A 23,718-nucleotide genomic window follows, 5' to 3' on the forward strand; every position below is an offset into this window, starting at 1 on the left:
AAGATTTTTAGCATGACTTTATTTTTGGAAAAACTCAAGTTTCAGTAAGAGGTATGGTCTTTTAATTTTCAAATTATATTTTTAATCTCAAAATGTCATTTTGGGAAAAAGGAAAAGTCACATGTAAGGGCAATTATCCAACAAACTGGTCAAACTGACTCCTCTGACAGGAATTCTCAATAAAAAGCACAAGCTCTGTCATGCACAGAGTACTGGATATATGTAGATCTGCTCACGTGACTGCCATGCTTCAAAACATACAACACATTAAAAAGAGCAATTTACAAAAGAATAACTGCAATTAAGATAAGGGTTACACACATTGAAGTTCTATATTAGCTTTATATATATATTATATATTATTATATTATATATATATTATATATTAGCTTCTATATATTAGCTTTAGTCTTTCTTTATGCAGATAGAAAGTCAGTAGTCAAATATTTACATGTAACACGCCAAAAACACCTCCCTAGGTGCTGGACTACAATGATGTTTAAGACAGAGACTTTGCTTCAAGAAACTTACATTCTAGTGGTTGTGGTGGGAGTGGTAGAGTAGACAGATGATTAATATAAAAGCAAATAATTTCATACAGTAATAGGCGCTGTAGAGAAGATAAAATAGGTAGCAAAAGACTTAGGGGGCTGCTTCAGTTAGGTCAATTAATTTAATTTTTTATATTTCACAACAAAAAAGAAAAATATGATAAACAGAGACAGATTAATTTCTGGAACATTTAAGATGCTATAGGAAAAAACAAAATCCAAAGCTGGTAGAAAGGTCTTACAAAAGGAAAGTTTTGTGTTTAGAGAACAGGCAACAGTAGAGGATAAAAGGAATAAAAATCATGAGATGAATTAAAAGTAAATAACTATGTAACAATGGAAAGGTTAAAGCTCTGCCAATAGCAGGACTGAAAAGGAGAAATGTAGAGACGATAGAGCAACAAGATTGAGGATGACCCAAAATTACTTAGGAATATTTCAATAGCATTTGCTGAAAAAGAACAAAATGCAGAAGCAGCAGCAATAAATTTAAAAAACAATGAATTACAAAAGTTATGGTCTTAATGGAAATGCAGCCTGTCATGACTACTGGGTTTGGGGAACGAAAGACAACAATACATCTCTACAACAGGAAGCCAAGTCGAAGCCATAGTTACAGACTGTGAAACTATACCCTTTCCTTTCTGCCTTCTGAAATTCAATTTAAATCAAAATAAAATGCATATGAGTGAGGAGAGTCACTTCTGCTGTTATATTCTGTGTTAACTGCTCCAAACCAGCAACTGTAATGCTTCCTCCAGAGACACACCCTTCGATAAGCCAACTCATAGTTACCGTCATTCCCTGAGCAATCTCCTTCCCTCACAGTAAAGCAGAGTGATGAGGAACTGAACTGTAATAGTGTGTGACTCACAGGAGGAGCCAGACCAGAGCAGAGATCAAAGGGAAACTACAGTAATATTAAGCCTACTAGTTACTGGGCAGAGAAGCAGCTCCTTCTTTGCAACTAAAATCTGTTGTGGGTTTCTAGGCATGTACAGTATAGCAAGACTATGAAAATCATAAGGCATCTAAACTGAAGTTATCACTTGTGGTGATAGGAAGGGGCTAGGAAAGGAAAGAAATGCGGGAAGTACAGTGACTTAGCAGAGAAAAATAAACTCCTATTTCAATGCCCAAACAATCTATGTAGTTTTTTATTTAAAGATGACATGAGAAATGGGGCCTACAGGCTCTAAAGCTTTAGGGTGCATAATGTTCGCTCACAGAAAAGAACCACCACCAGATTCCTGGGTCTCAACTCCAACCGGGCACAGGAATCTGCATTAACCAGCACTTTGTGTGATTCCAATGCAGGTGGTCTTTGCTGAGCATACTCCAACAGTGTGCAGAGTCCGTGCTTTTATAAGGTAACAAATTTAGTTCCCATTACAAAAAAAAAAGGTAGACATGAGTAGACAAGTCCAGATATTAGAGAAAAAGAGAAAAATGAGTTTCAATATCACCAATTTCATCTCTTTAGTCCCTATTAGTGTGTGTGTGTGTGTATAGTTCTTTTGTGTTCACACATGATTTGGTGGTATGTCTCTTTTCTGTCATTTAAACATTTTAAAAATGAGCCTTCTTAGGTTCATCAAAAAATGATCAAAGAGGAGCTTATTAATGCTTCCCCATTCAATCTGGGAAAGTTTTTCAGAACCCTGTCCATGAACTTTCATTACACTGTATGCTTATTTCTTTCAATAGCAAAACAAATACATGTTCAAGGCTATTATGTACCAGGCATAGTTGCTCTAGTCTCTGGGGATACAAGGGTGTAACAAACCAACGGCAAGTCTGCCCTGGAGGGAACAGAGAGAAGAAAATCAACAAACAAGATAAATGTTTAGTGATAAATACCATGACTAAAACAGGGTAATTGGATAGATAGTGTGTGCTGGGGGTGGGGTGGGGTGAAGGCTTAGATGCAGTTACCAGCTAAGAACTTTCTGAGCTGAGGTAAAAATGGAGAGCTAGAGCCAGTCACATAAGGATAAGAGAAGAGCCTTTTAAGACAGGGAAATAGCAAAGGCAAGAGCCATGAGCTGGAAACGAGTGTGACCTGTTCAAAGAACAGAGACGTGAGCTAGTCCAGCTGCAGCGGGGAATGAGGGAGAGAGCCCTAGGAAAGAAGGTGGCGGGACTGGCAGGGGTCAGAGGAGACGGGCTCTTGCAGGCCATGGCAAGGCCTGTAATCTGAGTGGGATAGGAAACTACTGGAGGGAGTGATAACGTATGATATTTTTTAAAAAGACTGTTTTGGCTGCCGTGGTAACAACAACTAGTATGGCAGCAGGAGCAGATCTTTGTTCAACTTGAATTGTTTCATTTTTTTTCTCAATAGGCTGTTTGTGTGTTTTAGTCTGTGACTTACTTTGTTTAATTTAAAATATATATATTTATTCTAAACACACATGCAGCCTGTATGAGGGAATTGGGCTTAATCAATGATTTTCAACGAGCATCACTGAAATAAGTAACCCTGCCCCCTAGGAGGGATTATCAAAATTAGCTGAAGAACATTTTTTCAAACTACCTATGAAAAGTGCTGATAAGGCAATTTTCAAAAAGCTATTTTAAAACGGAAAAATACTGGGTAAAAAGTATAGGATTTTCTTCTTTAGTTCCAATGCCCTTCACCTCCATTTTACTTGAACAACCTACTACCACAAATTCATGCCAGACCATGAATTATCACAAAGGTGCTCTTCTTCTGAAATCTTAAGTTCTAGTGTGAGAGCCAATCTCTCTCTAGTGTTATTTCTACGTAGATGTCTATAGACAGCACTATGGTACCTCAGAATCCATCTCTTCGTGTCATTAACGAGGTGCCTCTGTAAGTTTTTTTGCTACTGGAAATACGTTTTACTTCAACAGTACTGATTTAGCTTAGGAATGTCCATGTAGATTCCTTATTAGAAGTAAGGACAGGGTCTGTTTCATAACCATGCCTCCAAAGTCTTGCTCAATGCCTTGTGCATTGTGGAGCCACTGAAGATTTTAGATTTTACTTAGTTTTAGCACTACTTCTAAAGAGAAGGATACTTCTAAGAAGCAGGATAGCCTAAGGTTTAAAAACATGGATGTTTAACTTTTAGGAATACATACAGAAATATATCCAGTGATCTGATGTCTGGGATTTGCTTCAAAATACTATGGCAGTAAGGAATGAGTGGTACTTCAGTCAGCGGCTGGCATGCAGAGAAGCTGGCAGCAGCACAGGGATAGGCCTATGGAGCTCCCACTAATGGGAATGCCTTTGAAACAAATCATAAAGGAGAAGAGGGAAGAACATTTGAGGAGCAACAGGTAGAGGGTATGACTCTGAAACTTGTGTCCCCTGGAAAGAAATAACCAAGGGTCTTGTATCACATTGGCTCCAGTGCTCAGTGGGGTGGCTTGAAGAGGACAGGAAATGTTTGTCTTGGGGCCTGAGCACATCCTGTTGAGTTTTGTGATGGGTACCATTGGCTTCTGGGCTTCGCCAGACGACCATCCTCTAGATCCTCATAAGTACCGTATTCTGGAGAACATTTAACTTCTGTTAAGAAGGGAACCGAAAGATCTAGAGGAGGCATTTCTATGAAATATGCTGGGCAAAAGGAAAGAAATCTTTATTTGTTCAGCCGATCCTGGAAATTATATGGAGCTTGATGGTGTCTTGAAAAAGGACAAAGCAAAATTTGATAAAATAAATTTCAACATTGAAAAAGGACTAAAACCCTAGGATTAAAAATTGAAGCCTGGGAGGCGCATTGTTCAGATTTAAAGTTCAGATCAATGCTTTTCACAGTCAGTGCCTCCCCGTATCTTGCTCTTCTTGCTATGCTGTCAGAAGCTTCCCAGTCCCCTTGATATTATAGCTGAGATGGTGGAGAAAGTGATGTGTACAGGATCACAAACTTTTGACTCTCTTCCCCCAGAAAACCAAGCCCTGAAAGTGTTTTTTATAAAATGTAGACGAGTAAATACTGCTCTAGGTATTATCTTTGTTTTCAAAATGTTTGCACTTGATGCTAAGGCTGTAACTCAGAATAAACCAAGACCTCTCACTCAAGAAGAAATCACAAATGAGAGCAGACCAAATACACTGATACAATGCACCTACTAGAAATTCTGGATATAATGTGTTAGTTCATGTAGCTGGAGGTATCTCAGCTTACTTGGTTGGATGAAAGAAACTTGGACTCAGTGGTGGCCTACATTTAATAAACCTGAAATGTCACAGCTTCCCTGGCATGATGTGGAAGAGGCAATCCAAAGGCTCAGAGAGACCAGAACACTGGAATGAATTTACCACTTGTGACCTGCACACCCACTGTACTCCTGATACCACTTGTAGAGCAGACAAGGTCCAGTCAGGACGCAGAAACCACATTAGCAATTTGAACAGGGAAATTTTATCACAAAGAATTACTAACTGGGGCCAGCCCCGTGGCCAAGTGGTTAAGTTCGTATGCTCTGCTTCAGCAGCCCAGGATTTCCCTAGTTCGGATCCTGGGCATGGACAAGGCACCGCTCATCAGGCCACTCTGAGGCGGCGCCCCACATAGCACAACCAGAGGCACTCACAACTAGAATATACAACTATGTACTGTGGGGCTTTGGGGAGAAAAAGAAGGGAGAAAAAAAAGATTGGCAACAGTTGTTAAAAAAAGAAAAAAGAATTATTAACTAGTAACAGAATATGAACTACTTAGAGGGATAAAGAGATCTCTAAAGCATACTGGAATAGCAGATGTAGAGAACAGCCACTTACTGTAGGGCTGAGGTAGAATACTAAAATAAAGATAAACTTGGAAGAGGGCCACTCTCCTCCAAGGCTGAGCTTCAGACTTTGCTGGAGAGGATGTGGCTATTGCCCACTGGATGGCAGAGAAGCTCACTGAGGTATCAGGTCAAAGCCGGCACACCAGAAATACTGCCTGCTGGAGTGCCAGAAAAACTTGCTGGGAATCTGCTACTGCGATGCCAGTGAAATTAGGTAGAAAGCTACCCACTGGCGTCCCAGCAAAACTAATAAGCTGTCTGCTGGGATGCCAGTGAAACTCACCAGACAATGTGCACTACTGCATCTGCTGAACACAACCGGCAGAGAAGGTGCCAGCTGGAAGGATGCCACCCACTGGCAGCTACAGTATAAGAGCAAAAAGAAAACACTAGAACCAGGAACAGAAGCCCCTTCCTCTTCCAGTGTTTCTCTAGGATCCTCTATTTACAAGGTCTAATACTGTGCCAACTGGCAAAGGAGAAAAGGGTGAATTTAGAGCTGAGGCATTAAATTGATAACCTGTACAGTTGGGGATATAACGAAATAAAATTGGTCATGAGGTGATAACTGTTGAAACTGAATAATGGGTACACAGTATTACTATGCTAATTCTGTCTACTTTGTATATTTGAAATTTTCCATAATAAAAGGGTTTTTGTTTTTGTTTTCCTAAAGCATGGTCTCTGGAATCAACATGCCTGATTTTAGACCCTCGCCACTTAATGACCAACTATTTTTGGGTTCTGTTCCCCCATTTGTAATAGCAGTACCTACCTCATTAGGGAAAATTGAAATAGATATTACATGCAAAGCAATGAGAGCAGAGCTGGTATGTATTAAGTTCTCAATAAATTTTAGCTATTATTATTATTTGTACTATTTATACTGGTGCTGACAATTTTAATTTTTCAAGATACATAATATTAGTACCATATCATAAAAATAAAGATCTGCAAAAATAGGAGTTGATAATTCATAAATTATTCTATAGATTCCAGCGGTTTGACCTTTAGCATCCTTATATATAGATCTGTTATATATTTGTCCTACAAAGAATAACTTACCTTATCTTTGATTTTCTCAGCTCTAGCATCCAAAGGCTGGTTTTTGTTTTGTTCCTGATTACACTTCCGATTTCCTCCACCTGAGTTTATACTTTTAGTTTGTCCCACGGAACTTGAAGCAGTAGTGGATAGTACAGATGTGTTGATACCAGATACAGATGATGTACTGTTTCCATTAATTGACCCATTTACACCTTGAAAATAAAAGTAAGCATGTTTATACACAGAATATTATTCAGCCATAAAAAGGAATAAAGTAATGATATATGCTACAATGTGGATGACTCTCAAAAACGTTATGCTAAGTGAAAGAAGCCAGATACAAGAGGTTGCATATTGTATGATTCCATCTATATGAGATATTCACAATAGGTAAACCTATAGAGACAGAGTACAAGCTACTGGTTGTCAGGAACTGGGGGAGGGAAGAATGAGGAGAAACTGCTTAATGAGTCTGGGGTTTCCTTTTGGGGTGATGAAAATATTTTGAAACTAGATAGAGGTGGTTATTGCACAACATTGTGAATGCGTTAAATGCCACTGAATTGTAAAAGTGGTGAATTGCATGTATATGTGAATTTCAGTCAATTAAAAAAATGTTTAGAAAGATCATTAAATGCAAATATTCCCCCTTTCAAGCAAACTCCCAAAAACACTTACTCAAGTGAAAAGAAAAATTATAAACCATCTAAAATGCTATTCTAATTTGCAAATGATATTCTAACAAGTTAACCACAGAAATATTAATGATAACTTTAAAAAAAAGGAGTACAGGATATTAGTTTTAATGAACTTAATGTTTAATTACAGAAGAAGTAATATATTAAATTGGGTTACATAAAGGAGGGAATGAGATACAGAGGAAAAAACAGTGGAGATAGAAGTCAGAAGATCTGGGTTCAAATCCTGACTATACCACATTAACATATAAGCAGTATTTCCTTGACTAACTTATTTAACCTTGGCTGCAAAATGAGAATACCTCCAATCTCAAAGTCATTATAAGGATTAAGCAAGACAATGTGAAAGTGTCTAGCACCATGCTATATAAATTTTATTAAACTTGAAACTACTGAAAATAGGTACCGGAATGGAGGGTTTGTAGTACTTAAGTTAATATGGATACCTTTCTCAGGACCATTTCGATTACTTTTTCCTGAAGTCCTTGAATGGAATGAAGAAGAATCATGATTCTGGGCTGGAGGAGCAAACAGTGGTGGAATTCCCAGTAATGGTGGAAAGAAGGTTGCCCCTGTACGAGTATGAACATCTGTTGTTCGCCACCATTCTGCACCTCAAAACCAAACGCCAAACAAACAAGCAAAAATACTTGAATTAACTTTCTAGTTAATGTAACGATGCTTTTTACATTTTATTCCTGAAAACAAACTTCAAGTTTCATCTTGGAGCAGAATTGCTAAACTACACATAGTTTTGATCATCTTTCTGATGTAATACAGCTGATTAGAAGTAACACACCCATCATTCCTCTCATTAAAATGGCATCCAAGAATCTTCTCTTAGCAGGTTTCTTGAGTTCAAGTTTATGAAAAACAAATGTGGGGGGTGGGCACAAAGGGTGAAGGGGTGCACCTACAACACGACTGACAGACAATAATGTACAACTGAAATTTCACAAGATTGTAATCTATCATTGACTCAATAAAAAATTTAAGAAAAAAGGAAAAAAAGAAAAAGAAATGTAGTCTATGGTTTTAAAAATAAAATTAAAAACTTAGAATTTTAAAGAACTATTTGATTCTCTGATGACTTATACCATAATTTTTCTAAATTAGAAAAGAAACAAAATATGTATACTAAGCTATTTTAAAACCTTAGAATTTAAGGTTACCATCTACAACCTATGTTAAAAATTTCCTCAAATTACATGCAACATAAATCTGGCTCTGATAAATCAGGTGGTTTAAATAATAATACAAAGACTACTGTAATCCAGTATACTTCAAATGTATTTATGACATAGAACATTCTCTACGCAAGCAAAAACATAAAGATAGCAAAATCAGTGAGCATTTTTTCTTTTGGTCTAAGAAATGAAAAGTGCTCAAAGAAGGTTTCCAAAACAATTAAGTCACATTAAAATATAAGCTTATCCCCTTTTTATAAAAAAAAGTTTATCCTCTTAAAGTTAATGAAGAAAGCTTGAATTTTGTTTATACTTTCTCTCATAAATTACAGATAACAATGACTGTTTTATCAATATAAAATGACTGAATGGCAGAAAATCATCAAGTGCAATTTAGATACTCAAACAGTGGCTCTTACTTCAATCTTCTAGAAAAGGAGAGAAGCCAGATTTTATCGAATACATTTTTTCAAGGAAGGGTAAAGATTAGGAAAAGATTTGAAAACAATCCAAAGGAAAGTCTTGTACTGTCCCATCTAAAAGCCCAGAAACAATCTTTACCAACTGGCTAACTTGCTAGAGTACCAGATCAGTTATTACCTCTCAGGCTAATCTTCCAAGAGATATGGGATATTTTTCATTGACTGTAACAACCACAAGGAAATTAGAGGAAAAAACCCCACTAATAGAGTATGGGAAAAATTCAGCATTGTTAGTGTATTGTATTATACGATCTTGAAAGCTTTTCTGGGAATATCTCTTCATTAAAAATAGGATGTAAAGTGATGTGCACCCTCATTATCTAAATGTGGTTTTAAAAAAAGTGAAATGCTCATGGTAGCTGCCATTCTGAAAGGTCTAAAAAAACAGTATAAGCAGAAAACTGCAAAAGCTATTCTTTTGCTCTGCAGGAAGGCGCTGCTGGTGAAATGACACCAATGTATATTCAGCAGCGCCTGAATGATGGGAACTGAACCAAGAATAACTATACAAAAGCATTAATCATTTATCCACTGTTTAGATGAAAGAAGTGTATTTAGATAGGAAGAAAAACTGTGTATTTTGGGCTTATATCAGCACAGTTGGAATCTATTGTTATTTATAGGTTTGAAAACTAGGTTCTACATAGCTGATAAAAAGGGATTGAGGTTTCCCAAAGATATTTATATTATTTAATACAGAGTCTATATAATTAAAGCATTACAGCCGAATGTACAGACTTTGTAAACAATCAACAAATCAGTAAGGTAATCAAAGTATAATAATATTCAAATATTTTAGACATAAACTCAGAAAAAACATAAAAATGTACTTTAGAATGTTAATGGTAAATAAGCACAAAATAGGGATTAGAAAAAAAAATTAGAAAATGTGTATGTTATAAATAAGAGGACAGCACAAGAAAAAACAAGTATTTAAGATTAATCAAAAAAAAGATGAAAATGGTAGAGCTGCTGACTACCAACTTTACAAATGTCTAATATTTCGTAGGAAACAATCTAATTCTTGTTAAATGACAAGCTTATTTATCTTCCAATTTAAGAAAATAAAAAGCAAAATTTAGTCACTAACAAACTAGCTTGTGGATAAAATGAAATACACAAAATAAGAATTACATAAACCAGCACATGATGAATTTCTACATGTATTCAAAGGAGCTAACCACACAGGAGCAACATCAATCATATTCAACTGAAAGATTCTAACATTTCAGATGATATACGGAATCTCAATTTGAACCTAGAAGATACAGCAGAATTTTAAAATCTTTCATACTTGACAGAGCCAGATACTTCACAAAAAAATTCATGGCAATATAATATAAAAATATAATGACCAAAAATTATAAGTATTTTAAAAGAAATTATCATGAAGCACTATTTCAATATAAAAGGAAATAACTTTATTATACTACTATCCATGAAATAATTTTGCATCTGTAGATTTAATCATCTGAAATGTAGAATAATTTAGAAGTAGATAAAATCTTTAGAAAGCTATTCCCCATTTAAAATTCCTAGTAATTTCTTCCTTGTATGTCTTCATTTATTTATTAAGTGATTTAAAAAAATTTGGCATTTTGATTACCCTTTTGAACAAAGCCAATTATAGAGAATTTAAGTTTAAGATGTTATACCAAATCTACCACTTAAACAAATGAGTCCTCTAAAACTAGGCATAGTTTTTGTTCATTTGGCAAAAAATTATGCTTCTATTACAAGACTCTGTGTTGTAATGGTCTATTTATCTATTGCGTAAGAACTGTAAGCAACATAACAGGTACTGCGTTAGTGTATTCCTCAGTGCCCGGCCTAGTGCACAGAACATAGGAGATGCTCAAATAACTTTGTATAACAAATGAATGAGTGAACAGTTTAGGGAGGCTAGGGAAGTTATTAAATTTTTTTCTATACAGTAGAAGTATCAGCATTACTGAAGTCCAGAAGAGTAAATATTTACACAAGTTAACTATCATTCCAGGGGAGAGGGTATTTGATTTTAATAATACAGTAATTACACTGTGGTTTAGAAATGCTGAAAAGCAATAATATAATAAACTATGATAAAAAAACTAAAAAAATTTAAGATACCAGTAACTAACTATATCACTATTACTTATTTTGATTTTTATTCAGTAATCCTCTATTTCTACAAATATCTATTGAATGCTCATCTTGCTAAGCAACCATGCTAGAAACTGACTGAAATAAATTCCTAAGAGTACTTTTAAAATAAATGTTAAGACTTAGTTTAAGACTTTATTTTAGCTTTCTAGTCACATTATCTCTACCCACCCCCCCCTTTCCCAGACAACTGAATTAAAGAAATAAGATGACTCAGGAAATAGTACTTGAAATATATATTTAACTATCTTTCCATTCTATATATAGTTCAAATAAGATACTTGTTTCCTTTCAAAGAAGCACTTGACAATTTATTATTCATTAAAGTGGGCAAAATAATAATGATAGTTATCAATTATCTACTAATTATGTGTGCCAAACACTGCATTCAGCACTAAACATGGCTTATTTCCTTTAATCTTCACAAGAACCCTAAGAGGCAGGTACTATTATTATTATCCTCATTTTTCAGATGAGAAAACTGAGGCTGAGAGGTTGGATTACTTGTTCAAGGTCACACAGCTAAAACATAGCAAAGCCAGATTTAAATTCAGGTCTACTTGCTTCTAGATTTATGCTCTAATTTTAAAACTATGTTACATAACACTAAACTATGCATCCTTTACTAAAATTTATTAAAGTAAAATTAATCACTGGAAACACATTAAAGTTCAGACATTCAAAATAATACAGCAAGACAAATTATAGCATGTTTGTCTAAGTTAAGCTTTAACTGGTATCTTACTGAACTCCTGAGTTCTCATAATCCGTAGAATTTGAGATAATTCTAATCTTCCTACCATGTAAGTGGTGCAAATTTATAGTTGTTTTGAGCAAATATGGAAAAATATAGAAATTTAAGAGCCAAGCTCATCTTCCTTATAAAGTGCAGAGCAGTGAGAACTCAAAATAAAAGAACAGAGATATTCCTTATAAGAACTGGACTTTAGTTTTCCACTATAAGTTAGATATTTTTTAAAAAAATCAAATAAAGCTGAGAAAAATTCATCAAGCTCTACACTTAAAATATGTACACTTTTCTGCCTGTTACCCTCTAATAAAAAGCAGGAGAAAAATTTGGCCTAATTATTCATTTTTGTGGCAGATGCCTGGTTCTCTAGCTAAACACTTGAATACCAAATTAATTGCATTGCCATCTAGCACAGATAGTGTGTTTTACTTTCTTGCCCATGATAAATAGTATTGAGCCAATTCTTGCACAAGAGTTTTAATATACCAGGCGTTAGACTATTCTTTGTGTTCAATTTAATAAACAAACTACTGCCTGAACATTTTCAAGCTTTCCTCCTTTCCATGAACACTGTTTGTAACAGATGTTTACCTGGAAAAGATGCTAGTTGGGGATGTGCGGCTAAGGCTGTGGGTGTACCAAGTGTCCCCAAACCACCAAATTCTGAATGCCCTGAGCTGGCTGAATGTAGACCAAAGACTGGGTGGCTGACCATTGGGAAGGCACTCGACACTGTGGACAGGTTAAACGGTTGATCCCCAGCTGCTCTGAATAAATGTCCTGGGAGGGAAAAAAACACACTTAAAGTTGTACTATAAAAACAGATGAGATTTATCTGATTTCAGCGTTCATAGTTAAAGTTAAAATTTATAATAATTTCTTATCAAATTTTTATATTACATTTTTTCTTTTGCATTTTTGCTCTTCAAACCCTATAGAATAAGATGTTTCCAGAAATACGAAAGTATTGTAAAAATAATTAAAATGAATGGTATAGCCTTATTCACTTTGAATTTGAGAAATGATGTTTTAAGCAAATAATTTTCACTAATTACAAAAGTTTGACCTGCTGAAGTGAGGCACACTTTCTGTTAATACATGTACATTAATATATTATCAAAATTTTTTATTCATAAGATGGAAAATAAAAACGTCCTACTAAAATACAGCTGAAAACCAATGAATTAAGTCCAGTATGTGTCACCAAGTCATTACTCAAATTATTATGCACTCTAGGCAAAGAGTTCCCAGTTTCCACGTGCCAGAAATGAAGCTATGTTCTCTACCCAACACCTCTTCAGTGAGGAGAGTTCATACCAAGAAGGGATTATATCCTAGCCTAATAAAGCTATGTATAAGACAACATAAAGATTTCATGCATAAACTTACTAAGATATTTCTAAATGCATCCAAGGGTGGTTATTAATATAAAAATCATTTTTTAGCTCTGTGAGAGACAGATCACATTCAATTCAAATATGTGACTTTTCAATCTCCACTTTTACTCTAAAGAAAATCTGTACTAAGTGTCATAACCCCAGGCTGGAGTGTTATACAATCAAAAACACAACTTATTTTTCATACTTTGTAGGGATTTGGCAGAAAATGTGCTAATACTTGGAAATCTTCTTTTACTTCCAGGAAATAATTAAGTTTCTGTGGCTTGCTACTATGAAAATGGAGTATCAAACCCCACACTCCAGGCTATCTTAAAAATTCACTGTGTGAAAGGTATTGTGTTTTGTTAACAAAGAATAAGGCTTCCTTATCTTCTGTTTCTCTCAGACCTGACTGTGCATTGCAATTTAATTAGTTTTAACATAATATGTTTGAAGAAAATTAAAAAATATAAGTTAAAGATAAGTATACTTTTTGTTATTTAGTTATCAACCAAATCTCTTCTCTTTGCTTTTTCATTATCTGAAAAACAAGAGGAAGTCGTCGGCAAGGTCAGAGTGTACCCTCAAAGACTAATATAAACCCTATATTCTTTATTGAAATAACACTATACTTTTTATTGAAGTTGTACGATTTAAATAAATTGCATTAAGCATGTCTCACATCAGCCTGTAAAGAGTCCTCATTGAGGGTCGAAGACCCACTAGAACAAAGCAATCACTAGACCTTACAGGGAAGAGCCTCAAAGTGTCTTTACGAGGAGGGCCCACGAAGAAACTGGGAGGGGGGGGACAAGGGAAGGACACAGACGGGGTATTTCTTCCAAGTCAGCCAACCCTTGTTTTGGCCATCAAAGCCTAAGCAGAGAATGTGTGAATTTGGTACTTTTGTGTTATCAGAGTTCCAGGCTGCACTAGCACTGAAGGTGAGTCAAAACAAAACAGGGCATGCTACTGGAAAAAACGTAACTCAACTATCACTATCTTTAAGACTAGTGACAGGCCACCAGAAAGATTGTGTAATTTTTTTTTTTTTTGGCAAATCCTCAAAAACCCAGATAGTTTTTCTAAAAAGCGAGCCTGTAATGTTAAGAATCAGTATTTATCTTCACATGTGATTGCATGTAAAATCCCTGGGTCTCACCAACCATTCAACGTCCTGAACCAGATGTCCTTAATCAAACATTTCCATTAGGACATCAAATGTAATGTAACGTAACGATCACTTACATTTCCTTCGACATCAGTTTTCTTGATAAGCAAGTTGAATTGAACATTCCAGTTTGGGGATTTTAGAATCATTTGTCATTTATATTTTACAAAATAATAATTCTTAAATTACATGTCAACTACATATATGTAGCAGTGATTTAATACAAAAAATTTGTGGGGTAAAACTCAAAGCTATACAAAATTCAGAACAAACTGAAATAACAAAGGATCAGAAACTGATAGAAATACTCTACAACAGCTAATGAATCGGTAGTAAGCAGCATTCTTAGATGCATAGTAAAAACATTAATTTTATTATTGTGAAGAAGTAAATGAGCTAAACCTTGGAGTCTTATGAACAGAAAACACAGGCAACACCTAAATGAAGTTGTCACTCTTGCAGCAATAATTAAGAACCAATCATACACAATTTGATAACAAAAAGTTCACTTTTTAACTCTAAAAAGAGTGATATCTAGAAGAACTGAGTAGAAAATTTCAACAAAATATGAGCTTTATTCACTGTAGATTCAAATGGAAAAAAAAGTATACTCCTGTACACAGAATTATATCTATGCCTGGCAACTTTACAAAGAGGCTACTTTACTCAAGTTTTTTTCTTTTCTTTTTTTTTTTTGTGAGGAAGATTGGCCCTGAGCTAACATCTGTTGCCAATCTTCCTCTTTTTGCTGAGAAAGATTGTTGCTGAGCCAACATCTGTGCCAATCCTCCTCTATTTTATGTGGGATGCTGCCACAGCATGGCTTGACAAGCAGGGCTAGGCCTGCACCCAGGGATCGGAGCCTGCGAACCAGGGCCACTGAAGTGGAGCAGGCAAACTTAACTACTATGCCACGGGGCCGGCCCCTATTTTCTTATTCTTTCTTATAAAATTCTTGGTGAAGATAATAAAAGCATGGAAAGCACTCAAGTGACAATGGAATCTATAGGGCCTAGTCCTTGTTGGTGAGAAAAGATTTGGTTTTGTATTGAGTAAAGACGACTAGGACCACATTATAACGATTACAGTGATACCAAGCATTATCAAAAATATGCATAAGAGAATTTCTCTGCTATATATGAATAAAGTTGTACTACAGAAGGGAAATAATTTCATAATTTTTACTGTACTTTGCCTTCATAGCAAAAATCTAGAAGTCAGTGATATAAAAAAAAAGTGGATCTTTCTCATTAAAAGGCTCTGTAACACTATATATAATTTTAGTATTGTTTTTCTACCACCTTTTAAAAAACACAGATACCAATTCCATATAAAAATCTTCTAGAATTATTCTGTTCTTTATTCAACAGTTGCAGTAATTCAGACATTTCACAACATACCTATTAAGTATCAGGTGCTATGTTTAGTAACTGGCATAAAAGGATAAATATGACATAATTCCTGCCTTGAGGAACTCATGGTTTGAACATAATTTAAGTAGTATAAGACTATTTTTTACATCACAATGTATAAAACAGTTAATATTTCAATATTACAAACTCATACTGTTATATACAGGACTCAGTAATAGATCCCAAATACCTAAACAGTGTCTTATACACCGTAGATACACAACATCTGCTGAATGAATCAATTCACTACTCATTAAGAGCAGCAGAGGCACATTCATGGGACTGATTCCAAAGGCCTTTGATCAGAACAGGAAGTTGTCTTGAATCTTCATTTAAACTTGCAAATATGCTTCCTAGTTTCTTTTTGCCTACTTCACCAACTTGTGATCCTAACCTTTTTTTAAAAAATTATCACTTGGTCCTTTACTCTTCCTTGATTCCATTTAGGTACACGTTGGATTTGATCACACAAAATTTCTACCACCTCCAAGATCTTTAACGGTTAAATTGCACTGTAAGGCAACTTGCACATTTCCATTTCTTTATCTCTCAGCATGACCTCTGGTCTCTGCCAATCTTCTACCACTCCCCTGCCCTATCTATCTCCTTCCCTCTCAATCCCATCACCATCTCTCCAGTGTGTTAACCTTGAAAGAAAAGTCTCCTACTTATACATCTATTTCTCGCACTTCTCAGAATCTTTAATATTTGTGTCAAGCCCCACGCCTCCCTTTCATTTTGTCTGTAAAGTTACTAAAGTTTTCCTAATCGCTAGATCCCACTAATCTTTATTCTTCTCATTCTTAACCTCTCTATATAAATCTGGCATTGCTGATTGCCTCTTCCTTATTAAAACCCATGTTCACCCTTAAATTCCAGGTCATGGAATTATCTTGATCTTCTTCTTAACTATATCTTCAATAATACTACCATCTATCTTATTGGATTTTCTTTTCTAAATGTAAGCATTCCTAAAGATTTAGTCCAGTCATCTCTTTTTTTCTCTTTATGTTTTCTTCCTCAGTTATTTCATGTGCTTCTACTGTTTTAACTATCACTTCTATGCAAATGAATTCTAAACTAGGATTTTAGCTCCTTAAGAGCAAAAACTGAATCTCATTCATCTCAGTATCCCCAACACCTGGCATAACCTGAAACGCAATAGGTACTTAACAAAAGTTTCTCAGTTGTATTTTCGGTCACATTATTTCTTCTGTTTCAGAGCCCCCAGCTTATACAACATGCTCTTTTACTTCTTTTGCCTTTATAATCCTATCTATCCTTTCCTAAACATCTCAAAAACATATTGCCCAAGATGTATTTCTCAATCTCCCGGACAGATATGTTTTGGGCCTCCTTTCAACATTCATGACTATTCACAATCTGTCTTTTATCATACCATTACTACAGTCGATATAAGGTTATGAAGGAAGAGTCATTTCTTAATCATTTTTACTCTCTACACAACACGGCATAAAGCAAACTCTTATCAGTTGCAGGGACAACACTTCCTAATACCTGCTGTGAACAACTCTAAAATGAAAGTTTTCAATTCTTTGTTTCTCTTCTTTTAAAAGGCTATAATAACCACAAGTCATTCTTTAAATGATTAAAAATATATCTCACTTTTTTCTCTGCTCCATTTATAAAAGGCTTTTACAATGGTACTAAAAGCTCTTTGGGTAATTATAAGCTGACGTAACAGCGTCTATGCTGTGGCTTTGATCTTCTTCTACAGTGGGGGGTGCTGTTTAGATCACACTCTTGGTTCCACTGCCAGGACAACGCCCTGAGCCTTCTCCAACTGTCTTGAAATTTCAAGCTATGCCCACAAGGTGATTTTTGATCACGGACAAGTGATGGCTCAGTGAATGCTATAACTACTTTTAAAACAAAGCATATCTTGTATTAATAAAAATGCAGAATATCTTCTTAAATGAAACAAAATACAACCCAAGTCAAACAGGCTCTATTAATCTTACAAAATAAAATTATCTGGATATTAGAATGCTCCGCTTTTGAAGAAGTAACTTTTTCCCACATTAACACACCTACCATCAGAAGATGTTGCCAAATAAAAACCTATTATGACTATAAACTCTTAAATTTTGCTCAGAGAAGACATTTGCAAACTGATACATTACAAAATGAAAATACTTTCAGAAGACCACAATTATTCTTTTTAACATCCAAACATAGTTTCAATATTTGAATGTAACTCTTAGTTTCTATTTTAACTGATAGGTAATAATGTGTCCATTTGGCATAATAAAAATTAATATACATCTGTAATGCCTAAGTTCTCAACTTACGTTATAATAAACAGAATATGTTTTGGCAGAGCTTTTCAAATTCTACTAGCCAATCTATTCATAAGTGATTAAAAGCAGTTACACAAAATGCCAAGATCTCAGTAACAAGGCATGGTAACTGTAAGTGTCTTTATTAATATTAATGAACTTCATGCCACAACACAAGAAAGGCCTCCCCCCTCCCCAGGAACAAAATAATACAAATACTGCACTAATGCCTTAAACCTAAACTACCAGTGAACAAAATCTCCCAACAATTAGAAAAAGTCTAGATAAAATAATTATAAGGAGTAAGTATGCTAAAGCATCTAATCTTTTAAAAAATCAAGGAGACTGCTTACTATGATAGAACTCCACATATGTTGCTTTTTGTGTGCTAAAAACGTCTTTAATCTTTCACTGCTATACAAATTTGTTGCAAGATGTCTTTAAACTTGTCTCTGGTTCTTTACATTTGTAAGGATAATTTTACAGCATTGCAAAATCAGCCTCTAATATACAACCTGCAAAGTATGGCTAATTATCAAAAATGGTAGCGCATTCAAATAAAGGTCATGTGAATACTTTAGTAATAACTGAGTGTAATAACCAAAGTGAACATCATCAAAATTACTGTAAATTAAGGAAATGCTCAAATTACTGACTCAAATATTAAAATTCTTAAATATACTAATGTTTAAATATTCTGAAACTCAAAACACACAAATTCTATTAACTTGAACTTGGATTAAAGAACAAACAAAAAGAATTCTACAGGCAATGGTGACAAAAAATTTCCCCCCAAATAATCTTCCTTTCATTTCTGTATTCTCATAACGGCCAGCCAATGAACCTTTATGTTTTAACATTTGAAAAGGTGGAAGGTATGGAAATAAAGTCTTTATTTTTATTTTTAAGTATTTATTTGAAATTATTTTAGACTCACAAGAGTTGCAAAAATAGTACACAGTCCCAACCTCCTCATATATCCCATACCTCATATGTTAACATCTTATATGACAAAAAACAATTTTTCAAATCAAGAAATTAATCTTGATTAATTGACTAAAACAAAGAATTCATTCAGATCTCATCTGTTCTATTAACGCCATTTTTCTGTCCCAAGATCCAATCCAGGATCCCACATTACATTTAGCTGCTGTTGTCTCCTTAATTTTCTCTAATTTATGACAGTTCGTCTGTCTTGTCTTTCATGACCTTGATACATTGAGGAGTACTGGTCAGGTATTTTACAGAATGTCCCTCAATGTGGGTTTCTCTGATGCTTTCTCATGATTAGAAGAGGTTATGCAGTACGGGGAAGGGTACCCAATGTGCCCTTCTCAGTGCAACATATCTGGGGTCCACTAAGTTGCTATGTGGTACTAGTAATATTAGCTTTGACCATGTGGCTAAGTTGGTATCTGCCAAGATTCTGTGTAAAAGTTACTATTTTCCTTTCAGATAGTTTTTTTTTTTAATGTAAAAACAAGTCATTAAAAGCCTAGGTAACCTTGGGAAGAGAAGCTGCCACTGTAACATTGAAGGTGGTGAATAAGCTTTTGATTCAGTTCAGCAAATGATGTATCAATCCTCAGGCAAAGGACTATTCTTAAAAGACGGGAGCAGTTCCTCTTTGTAATAAGCATTTTTGTTAGATCTAGTGAACAGATTTAGAGTTCATAGACTAAAATGCTAAAAATACACAATATTTTATACATACTTCTATATTCAAATATAGATATACTTTATTTTAATAATGAAAAAGATAACTGTAAAAAAATCTAATTCTAAAATCTTGCTTTACTTATGTTTCAATCAATTAAAAATTCTTAGTTTTCCCACAATGAACAAAAATTAGTAAAGTCAGCTTTGAAAACATACGGGGTATATTAATTTGCTGGGTCTGCCATAACGAAGTACCACAAACCAGGTAGCTTAGAAAAACAGACATTTATTGTCTTACAGTTCTGGAGGCTAGAAGTCTGGAATCAAGGCTATGGCAGGGCCATGCTCCCTCTGAAGGCACTAAGGAAGGGTCTGTTCCATGTTTCTCTCCGAGCTTTTGGTAACCTCAGGCATTCTTCTTATGTCTTCACATGGGCTTCTCTCTGTGCATATCTCTGTGTCCAAAATTCCCCCTTTTATAGGGACATCAGCCACATTTGTTTACAGCCTACCCTAATGACCTCATTTTAACTTGATTACCTCTGTAAGGACCCAATCTCCAAATAGGTCACATTCTGAGGTACTGGGGGTTAGGACTCTAACATATCTTTTCTTGGGGGAAGACACAATTTAATCCATAACACTGGGTTTATTTTTAAGAGTACTGAATTGATTTGAAGGCATTACCTTTCTTTAGTAATTTACTGCTAAAATTCTAAATTAAAACTACAAAGTTCTACTCATAAAAGTTACATAAAATAATATTTCAAAAATATCTGGTGCCTTGTGATCAAACCCCTCATTAATTATAAACCCCATTTGGAGGGACAAGAAAGCCAGCGAGTTGAACATTTGAGGGCCTTTATTTATTATGTGTAGTACAAGCAACTCAACTAAAAAGGAAAATAATGTTATAATAGTTCATACTACAACATAAATACTCAAAGAAACTGAAATGAAACTTTGGCTTTATCCCCCAAACCCTCAAAAACAGGCTTATCTCATTCTCTTGATTATTCTCTAAAGACTGTAAACTTGAGCCCTGGTTATCTTCTTTTTTTTTTAAGATTTTATTTTTCGGGGCCGGCCTGGTGGCGCAGCCGTTAAGTGCACATGTTCCGCTTTGGTGGCCCAGGGTTCACCAGTTCTAATCCTGGGTGCAGACATGGCACTGCTTAGCAAGCCATGCTGTGATAGTCATCCCACATATAAAGTAGAGGAATCTGGGCATGGATGTTAGCTCAGGGCCAGTCTTCCTCAGCGAAAAGAGGAGGATTGGCAGCAGTTAGCTCAGGGTTAATCTTCCTCAAAAAAATAAAAATAAAAAAGATTTTATTTTTCCTTTTTCTCCCCAAAGCCCCCTGGTACATAGATGTATATTTTCTAGTTGTGGGTCCTTCTAGTTGTGGCATGTGGGATGCCGCGTCAGCATGGCCTGATGAGCGGTGCCATGTCGGCGCCCAGGATTCATACCGGCGAAACCCCAGGCCGCCGAAGCAGAGCGCGTGAACTTAACCATTTGGCCACGGAGCCGGCCCCCTGGTTATCTTTTAAATAAAAATTTCTAATTAAATAATAACTTTGAACTTTCAGGATTTTATTTATTCATTGCCTCTTCAGTAAGGTCAACTGATTTTTTAAGATTCTTTACTCTGTGGCTTATAATGCCCATTCCCAACTAAAATCTACATAGTAATTTGGTGTTATCAAAGCAAAGTATAGCACAGCCTAGAACATTTATTAATTAGAGTTAATTTATCATCTAATTTTCAAGTCCTGCAAGTTTATTTCTCCTTCCCTTCCTTTCTTCAACAATTGTTTCTTGAGCATATATTTTGTGTTGGACAGATATGGTCCACCTTTAAATGTAGAAAAAGAGACAAGTAAGTAAACAACACTAAGTGTTAAGTTATAAATTGTGAAGAGTACCATGAAGGAAATTATTAGGCACAGAAATAGATAATAGTGGAACAATTATCTAGATACTTGAGGAGGAGACTTCTGTAACTAATGTCTCAGGACATTTAACCTGAGACAAAGCATGAGAAAAAATCAGTCTCATGAAGATCTTCCAGATGGAGGGAGAGCATGTTTGAGAAGCTGAGTTGGGAAAGAATGTTTTCTATCTGAAGAAGTGAAAGGTCAGCAAGGTTGAAAGATAATGGGCCAGAGTGAGAACAGTACCAGACAAAGTTGAAGTAAACAGAGGTTAGATCATGGAGGGTGTATATCAGTTGGGTGAAAAGTACAAAATAGCCAGTTCAAAATGGCTCAGGGAAAAGGTGAAAGTATGGACTCATATAATGCAAAAGTTTTTGGAAAAGGCTCACTTTAAAGAAGACTGACTGAACGTGTACCAGGACTTAATTCCTCCTTCCTCACTTGGCTGCTTCCTCAGATGGGCCCTTCTTCCCAGGTTTGTGGGACAAAAGGGTATCATTCCTCACCAGTTCCAATAAAAATTCCAGAATGGAATCTCTTTGTCTATGATTTGTCTGACTTCCATCATATGCCCATTCCTTAACCAATCACTATCATCTGGGAAATAGGATGTTTGATTCACTATACCGGGTCACACGTCACCCCTGGATTCTTAGGTGAAAATGTTTTTAAAAGAAAGTGATTTGTTTGGTGGGGGACAACTTCAGGTAATGGTGGAGTAGTAGTGATGTGGTTGCAAGAATCATCCACATAAAATAATTATAAAAACTGGATTTAAAACAACAACAAAACTAAAGACACTAGAAAGCATCCAAAAGCAGAGAAAATCCAGGGGAGAGTTTAATCTAGAAAAATGGTAACAAGAGCAGTAAGAAGTGTGACTTTGTAGTTTCTGGTCTGATAATGCCGCCTACACCTCACAGCCACAAGTCCAGAAAACAGTGGAAGAAAAAGCACCAGGCTTATCAACTAAAGGTGCCAGGTCAGAATCCAGGACTGAGAAAACATCAGGAAATTTAAAGCGGAAATCCCAGCAGTGAGCAAACCACAGAAAAAGTGAGACCCAAATTCAGAGCTTAAACTATTCAAATGCCTAGCTACAAGTACCCTGTGCATAAATGGGGAAGGACTCCAAGGGCGCCGCAAAAGAACCAGCAGAGAATGTAGAGAAATCTACTTTTGAAAGACAGAGCTACACACAAAAGATCTCTTGAGTTTGATGTATTTCTTTATTGAGTGCATTCCTTCACAATGATTAGCTTAGACAGCAGAAAGCCTGAAGTTTCAGAGTACAGAGTCCAAAGCTGGCAGAGCAGCTGGAAATTAGAAGGTAATCTTAGAAGCAAGGAAACCACAGAGAAAAAGAGACTCATCTTTGCCCTAAGTCCTTGGCTGACCCAATAATTCTCACAGGCACAGAGGAGACCCACAGTGGGCCAGTCTAAAAATGCAGCAGTGGGAAGTCAAAAAACAAAGCACAGATTACCATCAGTATGTTTTTGACCACAATGAAACTAAAATAGACATCAATAAAAAAATCTAATGTTAAATCATTGTCTTCTAAATAACTCATTGATCAAAGAATTTACAAAGGAAAATGGAAAATATTTTTTACTAGATTGATAAGGAAATGAAAATATATCGAAATTGGTGGGATACAGCAATAGCAGTACTTAAAAGGGAAATTTATAGCATTAAATGCCTATATAAAAAAAGGAGAAAGGTCTTAAATAAATGATCTAAGCTTTCCCTTTAAGAAATTAGACAAAAAGAAGAGGAAATCACACTCATGGAAAAACAGAGGAAATAAGAAAGGGCAGAAATCAATGAAATAGAAAACATAAAGTTGAGAAAAATCAATGAAACCAAAAGCTAGTTTGTAAAAAAAACCAAAAAAGCAAAAATGATAAACCTCTAGTCACAAAGAAAAAAGAGAAAAGGCACAAAAGATTAATATCAACAACGAAAGAGAAGACATCACTACAAATCCCACAGACATTCAAAAGATAAGGTAGTATTTAGAACAATTTTGTGCCTCAAAATTCAATGATTTAGAAGAAATGGACAAATTCCTTGAAAGACACCAATTACTAAAGCTCACTAAAGAAGAAAAAGCTAATCTGAATAGTTTTATATCTATACTTAAAAAGTTGAATTCATGGTTTAATATCTTCCAATGATAGTTTAAAAAAACCCCAAAAAACAGTCTTCCACGCCCAGATAACTTT

At 35.3% G+C, this 23,718-nt stretch overlaps 1 protein-coding gene across 50 annotated transcripts in view; it reads right to left on the bottom strand.

The window, feature by feature from the left end:
* BAZ2B (bromodomain adjacent to zinc finger domain 2B) overlaps positions 1–23,718 on the bottom strand; it is a 290,353-nt gene that overhangs the window by 111,163 nt on the left and 155,472 nt on the right. For 18 of the 50 annotated variants that reach the window (XM_070507924.1, XM_070507921.1, XM_070507905.1 and 15 more), the window contains 3 exons: positions 12,220–12,408; positions 7,513–7,680; positions 6,387–6,580 (listed from right to left, as the gene is read on the bottom strand). In XM_070507924.1, the coding sequence (XP_070364025.1) occupies positions 6,387–6,580; positions 7,513–7,680; positions 12,220–12,408 (551 nt within the window). The remainder of the gene's footprint in view (positions 1–6,386; positions 6,581–7,512; positions 7,681–12,219; positions 12,409–23,718) is intronic. The other 32 variants (XM_070507912.1, XM_070507935.1, XM_070507931.1 and 29 more) reach the window with 3 other exon arrangements.

This window comes from Equus asinus, chromosome 4 (assembly GCF_041296235.1).
Source record: "Equus asinus isolate D_3611 breed Donkey chromosome 4, EquAss-T2T_v2, whole genome shotgun sequence".
NCBI classification, from domain to species: domain Eukaryota; kingdom Metazoa; phylum Chordata; class Mammalia; order Perissodactyla; family Equidae; genus Equus; species Equus asinus.